This window comes from Schistocerca americana, chromosome X, assembly GCF_021461395.2.
Source record: "Schistocerca americana isolate TAMUIC-IGC-003095 chromosome X, iqSchAmer2.1, whole genome shotgun sequence".
Classification (NCBI taxonomy): Eukaryota; Metazoa; Arthropoda; class Insecta; order Orthoptera; family Acrididae; genus Schistocerca; species Schistocerca americana.
The window spans coordinates 594,916,973-594,929,902 of record NC_060130.1 but is presented as its reverse complement, the minus strand read 5'-3'; the positions used below and the strand labels follow the sequence as shown (position 1 = coordinate 594,929,902).

Genomic DNA, 12,930 nt, shown 5'->3' with positions numbered 1-12,930 from the left:
ATACATCCGCTCCTTGGTTATGGAGCCATGCAATGACCACTATGTGAATGTCCTCATCACTCAATAATCTATTCTCCCCCCCCCCCCCCCCCTGCGCAAGAACACCTTGGTAAAAAAGATGGAAACCACTTGATGCAAGATCTTCCTTCAGGATCATCATCGCCCATATATGTGCAGCCTTCAACACAATGTTGCATCATTTCACTATGACTGGATGCAACATTGCATTTGGTCCCTACACCACCAGAATTTCGTAGTGAATCTTTGTGAAATTTAGACAGTTTTCCCATAAGGCTTGTTCTGTACCAGATGCTTCAATTTTTGAGTACACTTCCAGTTGCTTCACCACTTCAGTCTCACACTGTGATGCACCTGCTATCCATACTGTTTCCAGAATTTATGTCTGCAGGAAATCCAGAACATGTACTCTGATGTGCCACTCCTGTTGCACAATGGTTTTGTTATGAGATCAAATGTGTAATTTACTTTCTGAGGTCACTATGTGTGTGATCATAAATAAAAAAGGGTTGCTCACCAACCCATACTGCAGACAGCATGCAAAGTCAAAGCTTGTTATTGTTTTGATTAAATGGGTTGTGGTTCAGAGGAACATACGAAAAGTGGTAAACATCAATATTGACTTGAGTTTCTTGGTAGCATGTGAGCATCATGGGAAACAGCACATTTATTCCTGTCTATGAGATTCAGAAGCAGCTAGGCTTTAGCCAATACTGCGGCAAGCATATCTCGCAAGAGATTTATCACTTTCCACACTTGTAACTAAACTGTTTGGTGGTTGTTTGGTTTTTTTTGTTGGAGTTAAAGGACTAGACAGTGAGGTCACAAGACCCTAGATCAAGAGGTAATTTATCTGGAGTTAGCGACATCCGCCACAAATTTGATCAAATTAGAGAATGCAGGAGTGATAAAAATGAGGCCTTGAAAGCAATATTGATGCCATAGCTGAGATATAATTTAAAGTAAGTAAAAGTAGTTTGGTCAGACCAGTACATAGGTCAGAGCAGATGAGGCTCGTCTATGTCAGGAGAGAGTTTTGAGCAGCACCTCCCCACCAACCCAATTAAAGGCAAAGACAATTAGAGTGTAAAGAATGCCTTCTAGCCAAGAGATGCATATTAAAAAATCGAGAACGATAAAAAAGTAATGGGCATCAGCCAGACCAACAATAATAAATCAAGGTGAGGGAAATAATCAGGTCAGTATATATGTGTGGGGCCATGTGTGTGTCACCTGGGACTGTGCATGTGACAGAGGCAATCTCTCCCACAGCTATCCCTACCCCAGTCCATTACAGTCTACATCTACATCTACATTTATACTCTGCAAGCCACCCAACGGTGTGTGGCGGAGGGCACTTTACGTGCCACTGTCATTACCTCCCTTTCCTGTTCCAGTCACGTATGGTTCGCGGGAAGAACGACTGTCTGAAAGCCTCCGTGCGCGCTCTAATCTCTCTAATTTTACATTTGTGATCTCCTCGGGAGGTATAAGTAGGGGGAAGCAATATATTCGATACCTCATCCAGAAACGCACCCTCTCGAAACCTGGCAAGCAAGCTACACCGCGATGCAGAGCACCTCTCTTGCAGAGTCTGGCACTTGAGTTTGTTAAACATCTCCGTAACGCTATCACGGTTACCAATTAACCCTGTGACAAAACACGCCGCTCTTCTTTGGATCTTCTCTATCTCCTCCGTCAAAACGATCTGGTACGGATCACACAGTGATGAGCAATACTCAAGTATAGGTCGAACGAGTGTTTTGTAAGCCACCTCCTTTGTTGGTGGACTACATTTTCTAAGGACTCTCCCAATGAATCTCAACCTGGTACCCGCCTTACCAACAATTAATTTTATATGATCGTTCCACTTCAAATCGTTCCGCACGCATACTCCCAGATATTTTACACAAGTAACTGCTACCAGTGTTTGTTCCGCTATCATATGATCATACAATAAAGGATCCTTCTTTCTATGTATTCGCAATACATTACATTTGTCTATGTTAAGGGTCAGGTGCCACTCCCTGCACCAAGTGCCTATCCGCTGCAGATCTTCCTGCATTTCGCTACAATTTTCTAATGCTGCAACTTCTCTGTATACTACAGCATCATCCGCGAAAAGCCACATGGGACTTCCGACACTTTCTACTAGGTCATTTATATAAATTGTGAAAAGCAATGGTGCCATAACACTCCCCTGTGGCACGCCGAGGTTACTTTAATGTCTGTAGACGTCTCTCCATTGATAACAACATGCTGTGTTCTGTTTGCTAAAAACTCTTCAATCCAGCCACACAGCTGGTCTGATATTCTGTAGGCTCTTACTTTGTTTATCAGGCGACAGTGCGGAACTGTATCGAACGCCTTCCGGAAGTCAAGAAAAATAGCATCTACCTGGGAGCCTGTATCTAATATTTTCTGGGTCTCATGAACAAATAAAGCAAGTTGGGTCTCACACGATCGCTGTTTCCGGAATCCATGTTGATTCCTACATAGTAGATTCTGGGTTTCCAAAAACGACATGATACTCGAGCAAAAAACATGTTCTAAAATTCTACAACAGATCGACGTCAGAGATATAGGTCTATAGTTTTGCGCATCTGCTTGATGACCCTTCTTGAAGACTGGGACTACCTGTGCTCTTTTCCACTCATTTGGAACCTTCCGTTCCTCTAGAGACTTGCGATACACGGCTGTTAGAAGGGGGGCAAGTTCTTTCGCGTGCTCTGTGTAGAATCGAATTGGTATCCCATCAGGTCCAGTGGACTTTCCTCTGTTGAGTGACTCCAGTTGCTTTTCTATTCCTTGGACACTTATTTCGATGTCAGCCATTTTTTCGTTTGTGCGATGATTTAAGAGAAGGAACTGCAGTGCGGTCTTCCTCTGTGAAACAGCTTTGGAAAAGCCATTTTTTCGTTTGTGCGAGGATTTAAGAGAAGGAACTGCAGTGCGGTCTTCCTCTGTGAAACAGCTTTGGAAAAAGGTGTTTAGTATTTCAGCTTTATGCGTGTCATCCTCTGTTTCAATGCCATCATCATCCCGGACTGTCTGGATATGCTGTTTCGAGCCACTTACTGATTTAACGTAAGACCAGAACTTCCTAGGATTTTCTGTCAAGTCGGTACATAGAATTTTACTTTCGAATTCACTGAACACTTCACGCATAGCCCTCCTTACGCTAACTTTGACATCGTTTAGCTTCTGTTTGTCTGAGAGGTTTTGGCTGCGTTTAAACTTGGAGTGAAGCTCTCTTTGCTTTCGCAGTAGTTTCCTAACTTTGTTGTTGTACCATGGTGGGTTTTTCCCGTCCCTCACAGTTTTACTCGGCACATACCTGTCTAAAACGCATTTTACGATTGCCTTGAACTTTTTCCATAAACACTCAACATTGTCAGTGTCGGAACAGAAATTTTCGTTTTGATCTGTTAGGTAGTCTGAAATCTGCCTTCTATTACTCTTGCTAAACAGATAAACATTCCTCCCTTTTTTTATATTCCTACTAACTTCCACATTCAGGGATGCTGCAACGGCCTTATGATCACTGATTCCCTGTTCCGTACATACAGAGTCGAAAAGTTCGGGTCTGTTTGTTATCAGTAGGTCCAAGATGTTATCTCCACGAGTCGGTTCTCTGTTTAATTGCTTGAGGTAATTTTCGAATAGTGCACTCAGTATAATGTCACTCGATGCTCTGTCCCTACCACCCGTCCGAAACATCTGAGTGTCCAAGTCTATATCTGGTAAATTGAAATCTCCACCTAAGACTATAACATGCTGAGAAAATTTATGTGAAATGTATTCCAAATTTTCTCTCAGTTGTTCTGCCACTAATGCTGCTGAGTCGGGAGGTCGGTAAAAGGAGCCAATTATTAACCTAGCTCGGTTGTTGAGTGTAACCTCCACCCATAATAATTCACAGGAACTATCCACTTCTACTTCACTACAGGATAAACTACTACTAACAGCGACGAACACTCCACCACCGGTTGCATGCAATCTATCCTTTCTAAACACCGTCTGTACCTTTGTAAAAATTTTGGCAGAATTTATCTCTGGCTTCAACCAGCTTTCTGTACCTATAATGATTTCGGCTTCGGTGCTTTCTATCAGTGCTTGAAGTTCTGGTACTTTACCAACGCAGCTTCGACAGTTTACAATTACAATACCGATTGCTGCTTGGTCCCCGCATGTCCTGACTTTGCCCTGCACCCGTTGAGGCTGTTGCCCTTTCTGTACTTGCCCAAGGCCATCTAACCTAAAAGACCACCCAGCCCACGCCACACAACCCCTGCTACCCGTGGAGCCGTTTGTTGCGTGTAGTGGACTCCTGACCTATCCAGCGGAACCCGAAACCCCACCACCCTATGGCGCAAGTCGAGGAATCTGCAGCCCACGCGGTCGCAGAACCGTCTCAGCCTCTGATTCAGACCCTCCACTCGGCTCTGTACCAAAGGTATGCAGTCAGTCGTGTCAACGATGCTGCAGATGGTGAGCTCTGCTTTCCTGCTTTCATCCCGCTAGCGAGACTGGCAGTCTTCACCAAATCAGATAGCCGCCGGAAGCCAGAGAGGCTTTTCTCGGATCCATAGCAACACACATCATTGGTGCCGACATGAGCGACCACCTGCAGATGGGTGCACCCTGTACCCTTCATGGCATCCGGAAGGACCCTTTCCACATCTGGAATGACTCCCCCCGGTATGCACACGGAGTGCACATTGGTTTTCTTCCCCTCTCTTGCTGTCATATCCCTAAGGGGCCCCATTACGCGCCTGACGTTGGACCTCCCAACTACCAGTAAGCCCACCCTCTGCGACCGCCCGGATCTTGCAGACTGAGGGGCAACCTCTGGAACAGGACAAGCAGCCATGTCAGGCCGAAGATCAGTATCAGCCTGAGACAGAGCCTGAAACCGGTTCGTCAGACAAACTGGAGAGGCCTTCCGTTCAGCCCCCCGGAATGTCTTTCGCCCCCTGCCACACCTTGAGATGACCTCCCACTCTACCACAGGTGAGGGATCAGCCTCAATGCGGGCAGTATCCCGGGCAACCACAGTCGTAGTCCGATCGGGGGATGCGTGGGACGAGCTGGCCGTCCCCGACAAACCCCCATCCGGAACCCCACAGTGATGCCCATTGGCAACAGCCTCAAGCTGTGTGACCGAAGCCAACACTGCCTGAAGCTGGGAGCGAAGGGATGCCAACTCAGCCTGCATCCGAACACAGCAGTTGCAGTCCCTATCCATGCTAAAAACTGTTGTGCAAAGAACGTCTGAACTAATCTACAGAGAGCGCAAACAAATTGACACGAAATTTACACGGTTATTAAAATACAAGATTGCCTAGTAAATGCAGTAATGCTGCTACTTGCGCACTGCTGACACACTGCTCGGCGGCGGAAGGAGACTACGCGATTTTACACTATTCAGGTACTAAAACGCGATGCTACAACTCTAAAATACTATAATACGCCAGAAATTTATGAATTAGACAATGCAAGTACCAAAAACACGCAAAGAAATTAAGAATTAAACTATGTAACAAATGAGTGAGCTAGGAGTATATGACTTGCTGCTGCAGCTGCTTATCCAACGACGGCAGGGAGGGAAACAGCATCCCTTATTCATCACTGTGATCAGCTGGCTGGCAAATGAGGTAGGATAGTGGGTCCCCCAGATCCAGCACATAATGGGAGATACCCCAACCCCAACCACCCTGCCCCCACCCCTTATGTAGTTTAAAATGTTATATCTGAGAATAAATACCATTTTCACAGAGAAAAGAGAGAACCAGTTTCACTGTCCACAAGCTGTATGTCAGTATCAGAGGCAAAGAAAGTGAACACCGTGCTTTGCATCGAAAGCCAGGATGAGGGGCATTAAATCAGGATCTAATGACTGTAAGCCTTTGCAACCAGAACAGGGTGGTGGTTTATTACATAAAATGCAACTATGGGTTAATCTGTTATGATCAATGAGGAGGGCATATAGGACAGTGGATTCATTCCCGGAGGATTTCCATTTAGCAGTGGTCTCCCTCATAGTGCAGAGGTTATCAAAGGAAGCAGTAGCCCTCCAGATGATGTTCCACCTTTGAGTGAGGAGAGATCTTATTTTCACCTGCAAAGGCATACCTGGGATCATCAGAATGAATATTGGGCATGTAATTGCTTCTCTAGCCAAACTGTCTGGCAATTCATTCCCTGGGATATCCACATGACTTAAGAGATCCATGTAAAGACAACTAAGCAGGCAGTGTGACTCAGGTCAAAGATAAAGTCATGAATGACAGATATCATGAGGTGACAAGATAACATCAGTCAATAACCTGTAGACTGCTTGTCGTGTCACTACACATTAAAACATGACTGAGGAAGAACTGTTTAGTAAATATATAGGGCTCTATTAATGGCTATCAACTCTGCCACAAAAAACGTTACACATTCCTAGTAACAATTGTTATTCCTGATTGGTGGGAGAGTTAAAAGCATATCTTTTCCCATCCTTGGTTTTAAAGCCATCACTGTAAATGATGGTAGTTCCCTGATAAACCTTAAGATCTGAGAGGAACAGACACTGGAAGTCCATGGGAATGAATGAAACTTTAGGTCCTTCTAATAGATCATCCTAATTCATGGTCTGGGTACTAAACAAGGATGCATGTGCAGGAAATCACAGGGAATACATTCAAAGGATGTTAGGTCAGATCCTGGAAGAGGGACTCTTGGTACATTCCAATGGTAATCCCACGCAAGGGAAGACCCCGACCTCAGCAAGGAATAGTCTGGTCTGTGGCACTGGTCTTGAAGGAAACAAAATCCAAGTGACGGGGACCCAAATAGAGTTTTGCATCATAATGGGCCACGGTGTGATGATAGAAATACATGATTTGAGTTTATGCAGCAGACAATTGGAAGCGGAAGCAATTCAAGTGGTACCTTGGAGCTGGTGTTCAGCCAAGGCTTTATACTGGGAGCTACACTAAATGCAAATGTTGTCAACATACAGTGTAGGGGTAGTGGTACAACATATGTCACCAGCCCATTGATGACAATGAGGAAGAGTGGAACACATTGCATGGAGTCTTGTGGGATGTTCTTTTGGAGCTCAGCAATGTACCAACTCTAATTCAAAACTATCTGAGGAATACAAACCAATGAACTGAAATGTGTAGGAACCTCGAATGCCCCAGTCATGGAGGGTAAGTAAAATGTGATGGCATCAAGCAGTGTCGTATACCAATAGAGATCAAAAAAGACCACAATTTGGTATTGGAGTTTAGAGAGAGCCTGTCAGATTGTTGTTCCCAACCCAACCAGATGGTGGTCAGCTGTGGTTTCTCAGCCATCTTGTACAAAGACAGACTTACAGAATTTTGCTGCTGCCGTTGTTGTTGTTGTTGTTGTTGTTTTTGTTGTTCTGGCATGTGGACAGCAACATCCATTGGGGATCCATTGGATCATCGTGTTGAGGATGTCCTGGTTAGAATGAGGGAGCCAGGAGGACAGATCACAACACAGTATCACTGTGTCACATGTGGAAGTGGGACAATTCCAACATACATCAGTTCAGAGTCCAACAGTGTAGGAGGGCATCTAGTGCCTCCTGGATCACTGCAGTAGCCTTCTTCTGCTTCTCCTACTCCTTCTTATTCTTATTGCAAGGTCTTATCTGCTGTGAGTGTAGGTACAGAAAAAGAATGGGCAGCCCTGGGACGCACAGTCTGTGGCTTCTTCAGCCACTGGCTGGTGTTGGGGCTCAATCTGTGGATTTCCCTTGAGAGGGTTCCTGAGAGAGAACCCTGTTACCAGTATAGACTGGATGAGAAAGCTGCTGCTCCAGCTGGATGTGAGGAGTGGTTCCTGAAGATCGTGGTGCAAGAACCATGAGAATGGAGAGCCTATCACTCCCATCGTCAAGCTTACTTGTGCAACTGCTAGGTGTCAATGTCCTGGGACTAAATACACATAGTACTGCTGATGATTTGGCCACAGTAGTGGCAAAGGTCACTTTTATTTACACTGGATACAGACAGACATTTTTTCTGAGTTTCCAAAAATGTCACACAATCTGTGACCTTCAGTTCCTGAATTTTGCATTCCTTGAGTACGTTAGCACACTTCAGAATTTGAGGAGGGTGGTCATTGCCACAAATGACATAGGCAATTGGTAGTGTACATGGTAAGATTTTGTGAAGTGGTCGCCACTGTCTCCACAAATGTATGTACACTGGGAAGCCATATCCCAAAATGCTGGCATTTGAAACACCACATCAGGGGTGAGAAACATGGAGTTACCCATCAAAACAGTCGCACATGATTTTGACGTTTCCTGCAAGTGAATGCGCCTCAAAAGCAAGGGTGAATGCACTGGTGTCTACCTTGTTGCCTGGTGGGCCTTGGTGTACATGATGTATGACGTGGAACCTTTGTCATCCTAGGTGTTTGCATGGTTCTTCGTCTGCAGCATTAGGTCCCAGAGAAAAATTAATCCCTGAACCATGTTGAGATTTTTACAGGGACGTAATAGTAACAGACACATCACCAAGTTGTTTGCAAACGAATAATGCTCAGGACTGAGTAGCATTCCTTGTCTTAAGATGGAATCACATTGCAATTTGTTAAGGGAAGAGTGTTCACCAAATGTGTTCGCAATATTCTCCACAAGAAACAATAGTTTAGTAGAGACAAAGAACTCCATCTGTCTAGATGGTAAACAAAGACCTGTGGAAATAACTATCCACAAATTGCTCCACTTTATTTTGCTCCCATGGTGCGGCTAGGAGGGAAAGCTTCCATGGTCTTAATGATCAGCACTAAATTACGGTCAGTCTGAAGAGAATGCCAGGCCTTGCAACTATAGACAGATAATTTCAGTCACTTAATGATGCCAAATAACTGCCATGATGCTGCCTACAAAAGGAGGGCTCTCCCAATGGGCTACACTCAGTCAGAGAAAAAGGGCACCAGTGCCTGGAGCCCTGGTGCCCCCTCAGCATGCATGGAGAGGTGACATTTTGATCCTCCACAGTGTGACCCTGCATGGTCTGGGTGCTAGCATCATATGGGTACCTGATGACCCTCCACTGACTGTCATGCTGGGTAGTGGAAGACCTTCCCCACATGGCATGCATAATCTGTAAAAAAATTGTGAAAGGTGAAGGACAAACCCAGATGAAGGGGTCGAATGTAAGTTGAGCAAAATATGTGGTGCAAAATAAAGGGAATGAAGTAGGAGAGGCCAGAATTGACAGCCCATTAATGATGCTGTTTATCATTGGGGAATCTGTCTTAAAGAATAGATTAGAGGAAAGATATAGTCATAGAGCAAAACTGTAGCACAAGAAAAGAAGAAGTACTGAAATGGCTTGGGGCCCATGTTCACCACACACATACTCACAAAAGAGTTGTGAGCCCTCTGTGCAGCCAAACTCTTTGGGTCCCGGAAGGCAATTGTACTATTAGAAGGGCTAGTGCTGATCGTAATACCATGTGCAGGTTCCTGTTATGACAGACAGTATTATCACCCAAATGCAAGAAAACTTAAAGCGGCAGACAGGCTACGTGGGACACCAAGCTACTTATGTCTGTTCACCTTTATCACTAAGTTTGGCTACACAGATCTTAGAAACACAACTGGTTCTACCGCACTCATATGAGAACAATTAACTGCAGAGAATAAATGAAGACCATACAGAATGAAAATCTGTACACATTTCCTATTAAAGAAGAGAGAAGGAGGGAATTTAGGAACACAAAATTAATTAACACTATTACACTTATTTAAGGAATCTCTGACAGAATAGTAACATTTAAATTAAAGATAAACAAAATTTTCCATGGAAATGCATCAATCTGCTCCCATTCTGAGATGATGTGTATGATTTCCACAAAGATTCATGTAAGTTCATAAATGACAGAAAATCTTACAAGAATAGTTCTCTTTATTGGAATATTATGGACATAGCTTATGCACAAGTAGAATCTGCTGGGAAAATCCCACTATACATTCTAAAGTAATTTTAGGCTAACAATGAGCAAATTAAAAGTAAGTAAGTACAAAGTTGGAAAGAAAGATTCATCAGGTAGAAGTAATAAATGTATATTCTAAGAATTTATTAAAAATTAAGGTGGTATAACAGGTCAGATCATGCAACAAAGTCAGCACCATAAAAAACAAAAATTATACAGAGAGAGATAAAAGGAACAATTGTTCAACAAATGTTCTTCCACAAAGAGCAAATATAAAAGAAACAAAAGCAAAGAAAATCAGAATCTGAACAAGACAACTCTCAAAGGCAAGGCAATAGGTATGAGCAAACCATAAATGAAACAAGATAGAATGAAAAGTTGATTATGGGAACAAGTGTCAACAATGGGCTTATGAACAAAACAAAATAGAAACTTTCATTGGATGGACATATCACATTTCATAAGTTAAGATGGCAGATAATACAGTTACAATCAACAAAAACAAATAGCACATGAATTCGAAGTGTTCCTTTAGATGTTTGTATTGTTCAAGCATGAAAAAATAGTTAATAATGAAAACAGCAACATTTCAGAGATAATACTAGATAAGGAGTGCAAAGTGATTTGCCATATGATGAAAGGAAAGGAACCTTGAGACAACAGTTTTAATAGAAATAGTTAAAGTTGGAAGCAAAATAATCAGCATGTCTGTGGAGTAGGACAGTTTCCCAAACGTGGAATAATTCTGATATTTTTCTTCTTCACAAGAAAGGAGACAAACAAGATACAAGGAACTATAAAAATACAGCCTCATATTCATGACAGGAAATTCACCAAAATTATTGCCAACTGCACTCAAAAACATTAGATTTTAATTACAAAAAGAAATAAACTGGCTTTAGAAGCAGACGTATCACTACCAACCATTGACTAATCAAATTAGAGCATAGAATGGAGCAATAATTATTAAGTACAACTTTGTCTGGAATGCATGAATTCTGAGAAAGCTCTTGAATCAATTTCCATACTAATAGCCTTTGACAAACAATGCAGTGACTCGGCCTGTGTTAGGATACTGAAGAACATGTAATTTAATGCTACAGCTTCCATCAAATTCTGTAACAATAATGAGAAATTAAGACTGAAAGAGGGAACTCCAGGTTGGAATATCACAAATACACGGACAAGATAGACTGCAACACATCATTAAGAGGACACATTGGGTTGTAGACAGGCACAATAAAAAGACACTTACACATTAGCTTTCATCCAAAGCCTTCTTCAGAAATGGAAGCAAACACATATGTTCACACGAGCAAGCACATCTCGTGCAAACATGACTACCTTCTTCAGCAGCTGGGACCACAATGCTGAAGTAGCAGTCATATGTACGTGACGAGTGTGTGTGTGTGTGTGTGTGTGTGTGTGTGTGTGTGTGTGTGTGTGTGTGTTTCCTATTCTGAAAAAGGCTTTGGCCAAAAGCTAATGTGTAAGAGTTAGTTGTTGTGCCTGTCTCCAACTCAATGTGTCATCTTTACAGTGAACTGAAAGGAGTGCCAGGAAAGGGGATACCATAACACCAAAACTATTTTAAGCACTTCTAAAAGAAGTGTTCAGGTCCTTAAACTGGGGCAACCAAAAAGAATATCTGTTAATGGGCTACATCTGAAGCCCCTTTATTTTACTGTTTTCCTCTAGTCAGACACACTTTAATAACGAATTAAGGGACTTAACAGGCCAAATGGAATGTAAGGCAGAAAATCAACTAAAATAGAACTGAAATAATTTACAATGAATGTCCAACTACAGAACAGATATTCTTATACCACAGAATACCAAATACTTCAAAATATCACCAAGATAAAAACTGAATCAAATTAATAAAAATTAATGATGTGCAACAACCACACCAAAGGAGTGGAAATGACTGTCATCTTACCCTTCTCTCTTATTTGCTGGATCATTGTCTCATGTGCAACCAATTCAGCTTGGAAAGCTTGATGTTTTTGCAATTTCTTAATTTTGTCTTCAATGCTGTTAACTTCACCCTTGCTTACTTCAGCTTCAAGTTTCTTCTGTTTCTCACCAATCCATGATTCAGCCTTTTAACAAAAATAATATAAGAAAAATTGAAAATACATATTCCCAAAACAAACTGGAAAATGAATGTGAATTTCATCTTTAGTACAAAGATTTGGAATGCACAGACCTTTCTATTAACTGGCAAATAACTACACCTGTTCACATAAAAAATGAAGCACTACCCACAGTAAGACTGAAAGGGTTACTATGTGAGAATGTGAACAATAAGCCCATAAATGAATACATGATTGGTATATTTTGCATCTTTAATGATATGCTGCACTTCTATCATACAAGAACCAACTGCAGATTAAAACTGCATTAAAACAACATACTTGAAAAAATATGTCATTTGTTTTATACTTACATGCAAATCATACTACAGCATTCATCTCCTAACAGCTAAACTTCCATAACCACCGAAAGTGAACACACATTCACGAGAAGTTTATATATTAGCACATCTAAAAATATTACCTATTTTGCTGCAACAACTTGTACAGTGCCAATATAACTGGAGAAAAAAATGCAAAACCTCTAACATTTCAAAATGATTGATTTAGAAAATATTGCTGATCAAATGTTTGAAAGGAGTCTATGTGGAGTTGGGTGGGAAATGGGAAGAATGTGAAGGGCATATTGTGGTGGTCAAAATAAAATCTCACTGTGCAAGACATAAAATAAAAGAATTTAGACACTTCTTGTTTCACTTTGTAACTTGGCTTCATCTGAGTCACTTCCCTTTACTTTCACTCCCGTTTTTGTTGTTCCTTCTCTTCTTCGAGTTTTTTTTAGAAAGAAATCTTTGATTTAAAATGCTCAAGCCTTAAAACTTAGTTGTTTGTTATGTTTTTACAT

General features: G+C 42.0%; 1 protein-coding gene across 1 annotated transcript in view; it reads right to left on the bottom strand.

The window, feature by feature from the left end:
- LOC124556669 (spectrin beta chain, non-erythrocytic 1) overlaps positions 1-12,930 on the bottom strand; it is a 309,565-nt gene that overhangs the window by 91,044 nt on the left and 205,591 nt on the right. The window contains exon 40 of the mRNA XM_047130637.1: positions 11,930-12,092. Coding sequence (XP_046986593.1) covers positions 11,930-12,092 — 163 coding nt within the window. The remainder of the gene's footprint in view (positions 1-11,929; positions 12,093-12,930) is intronic.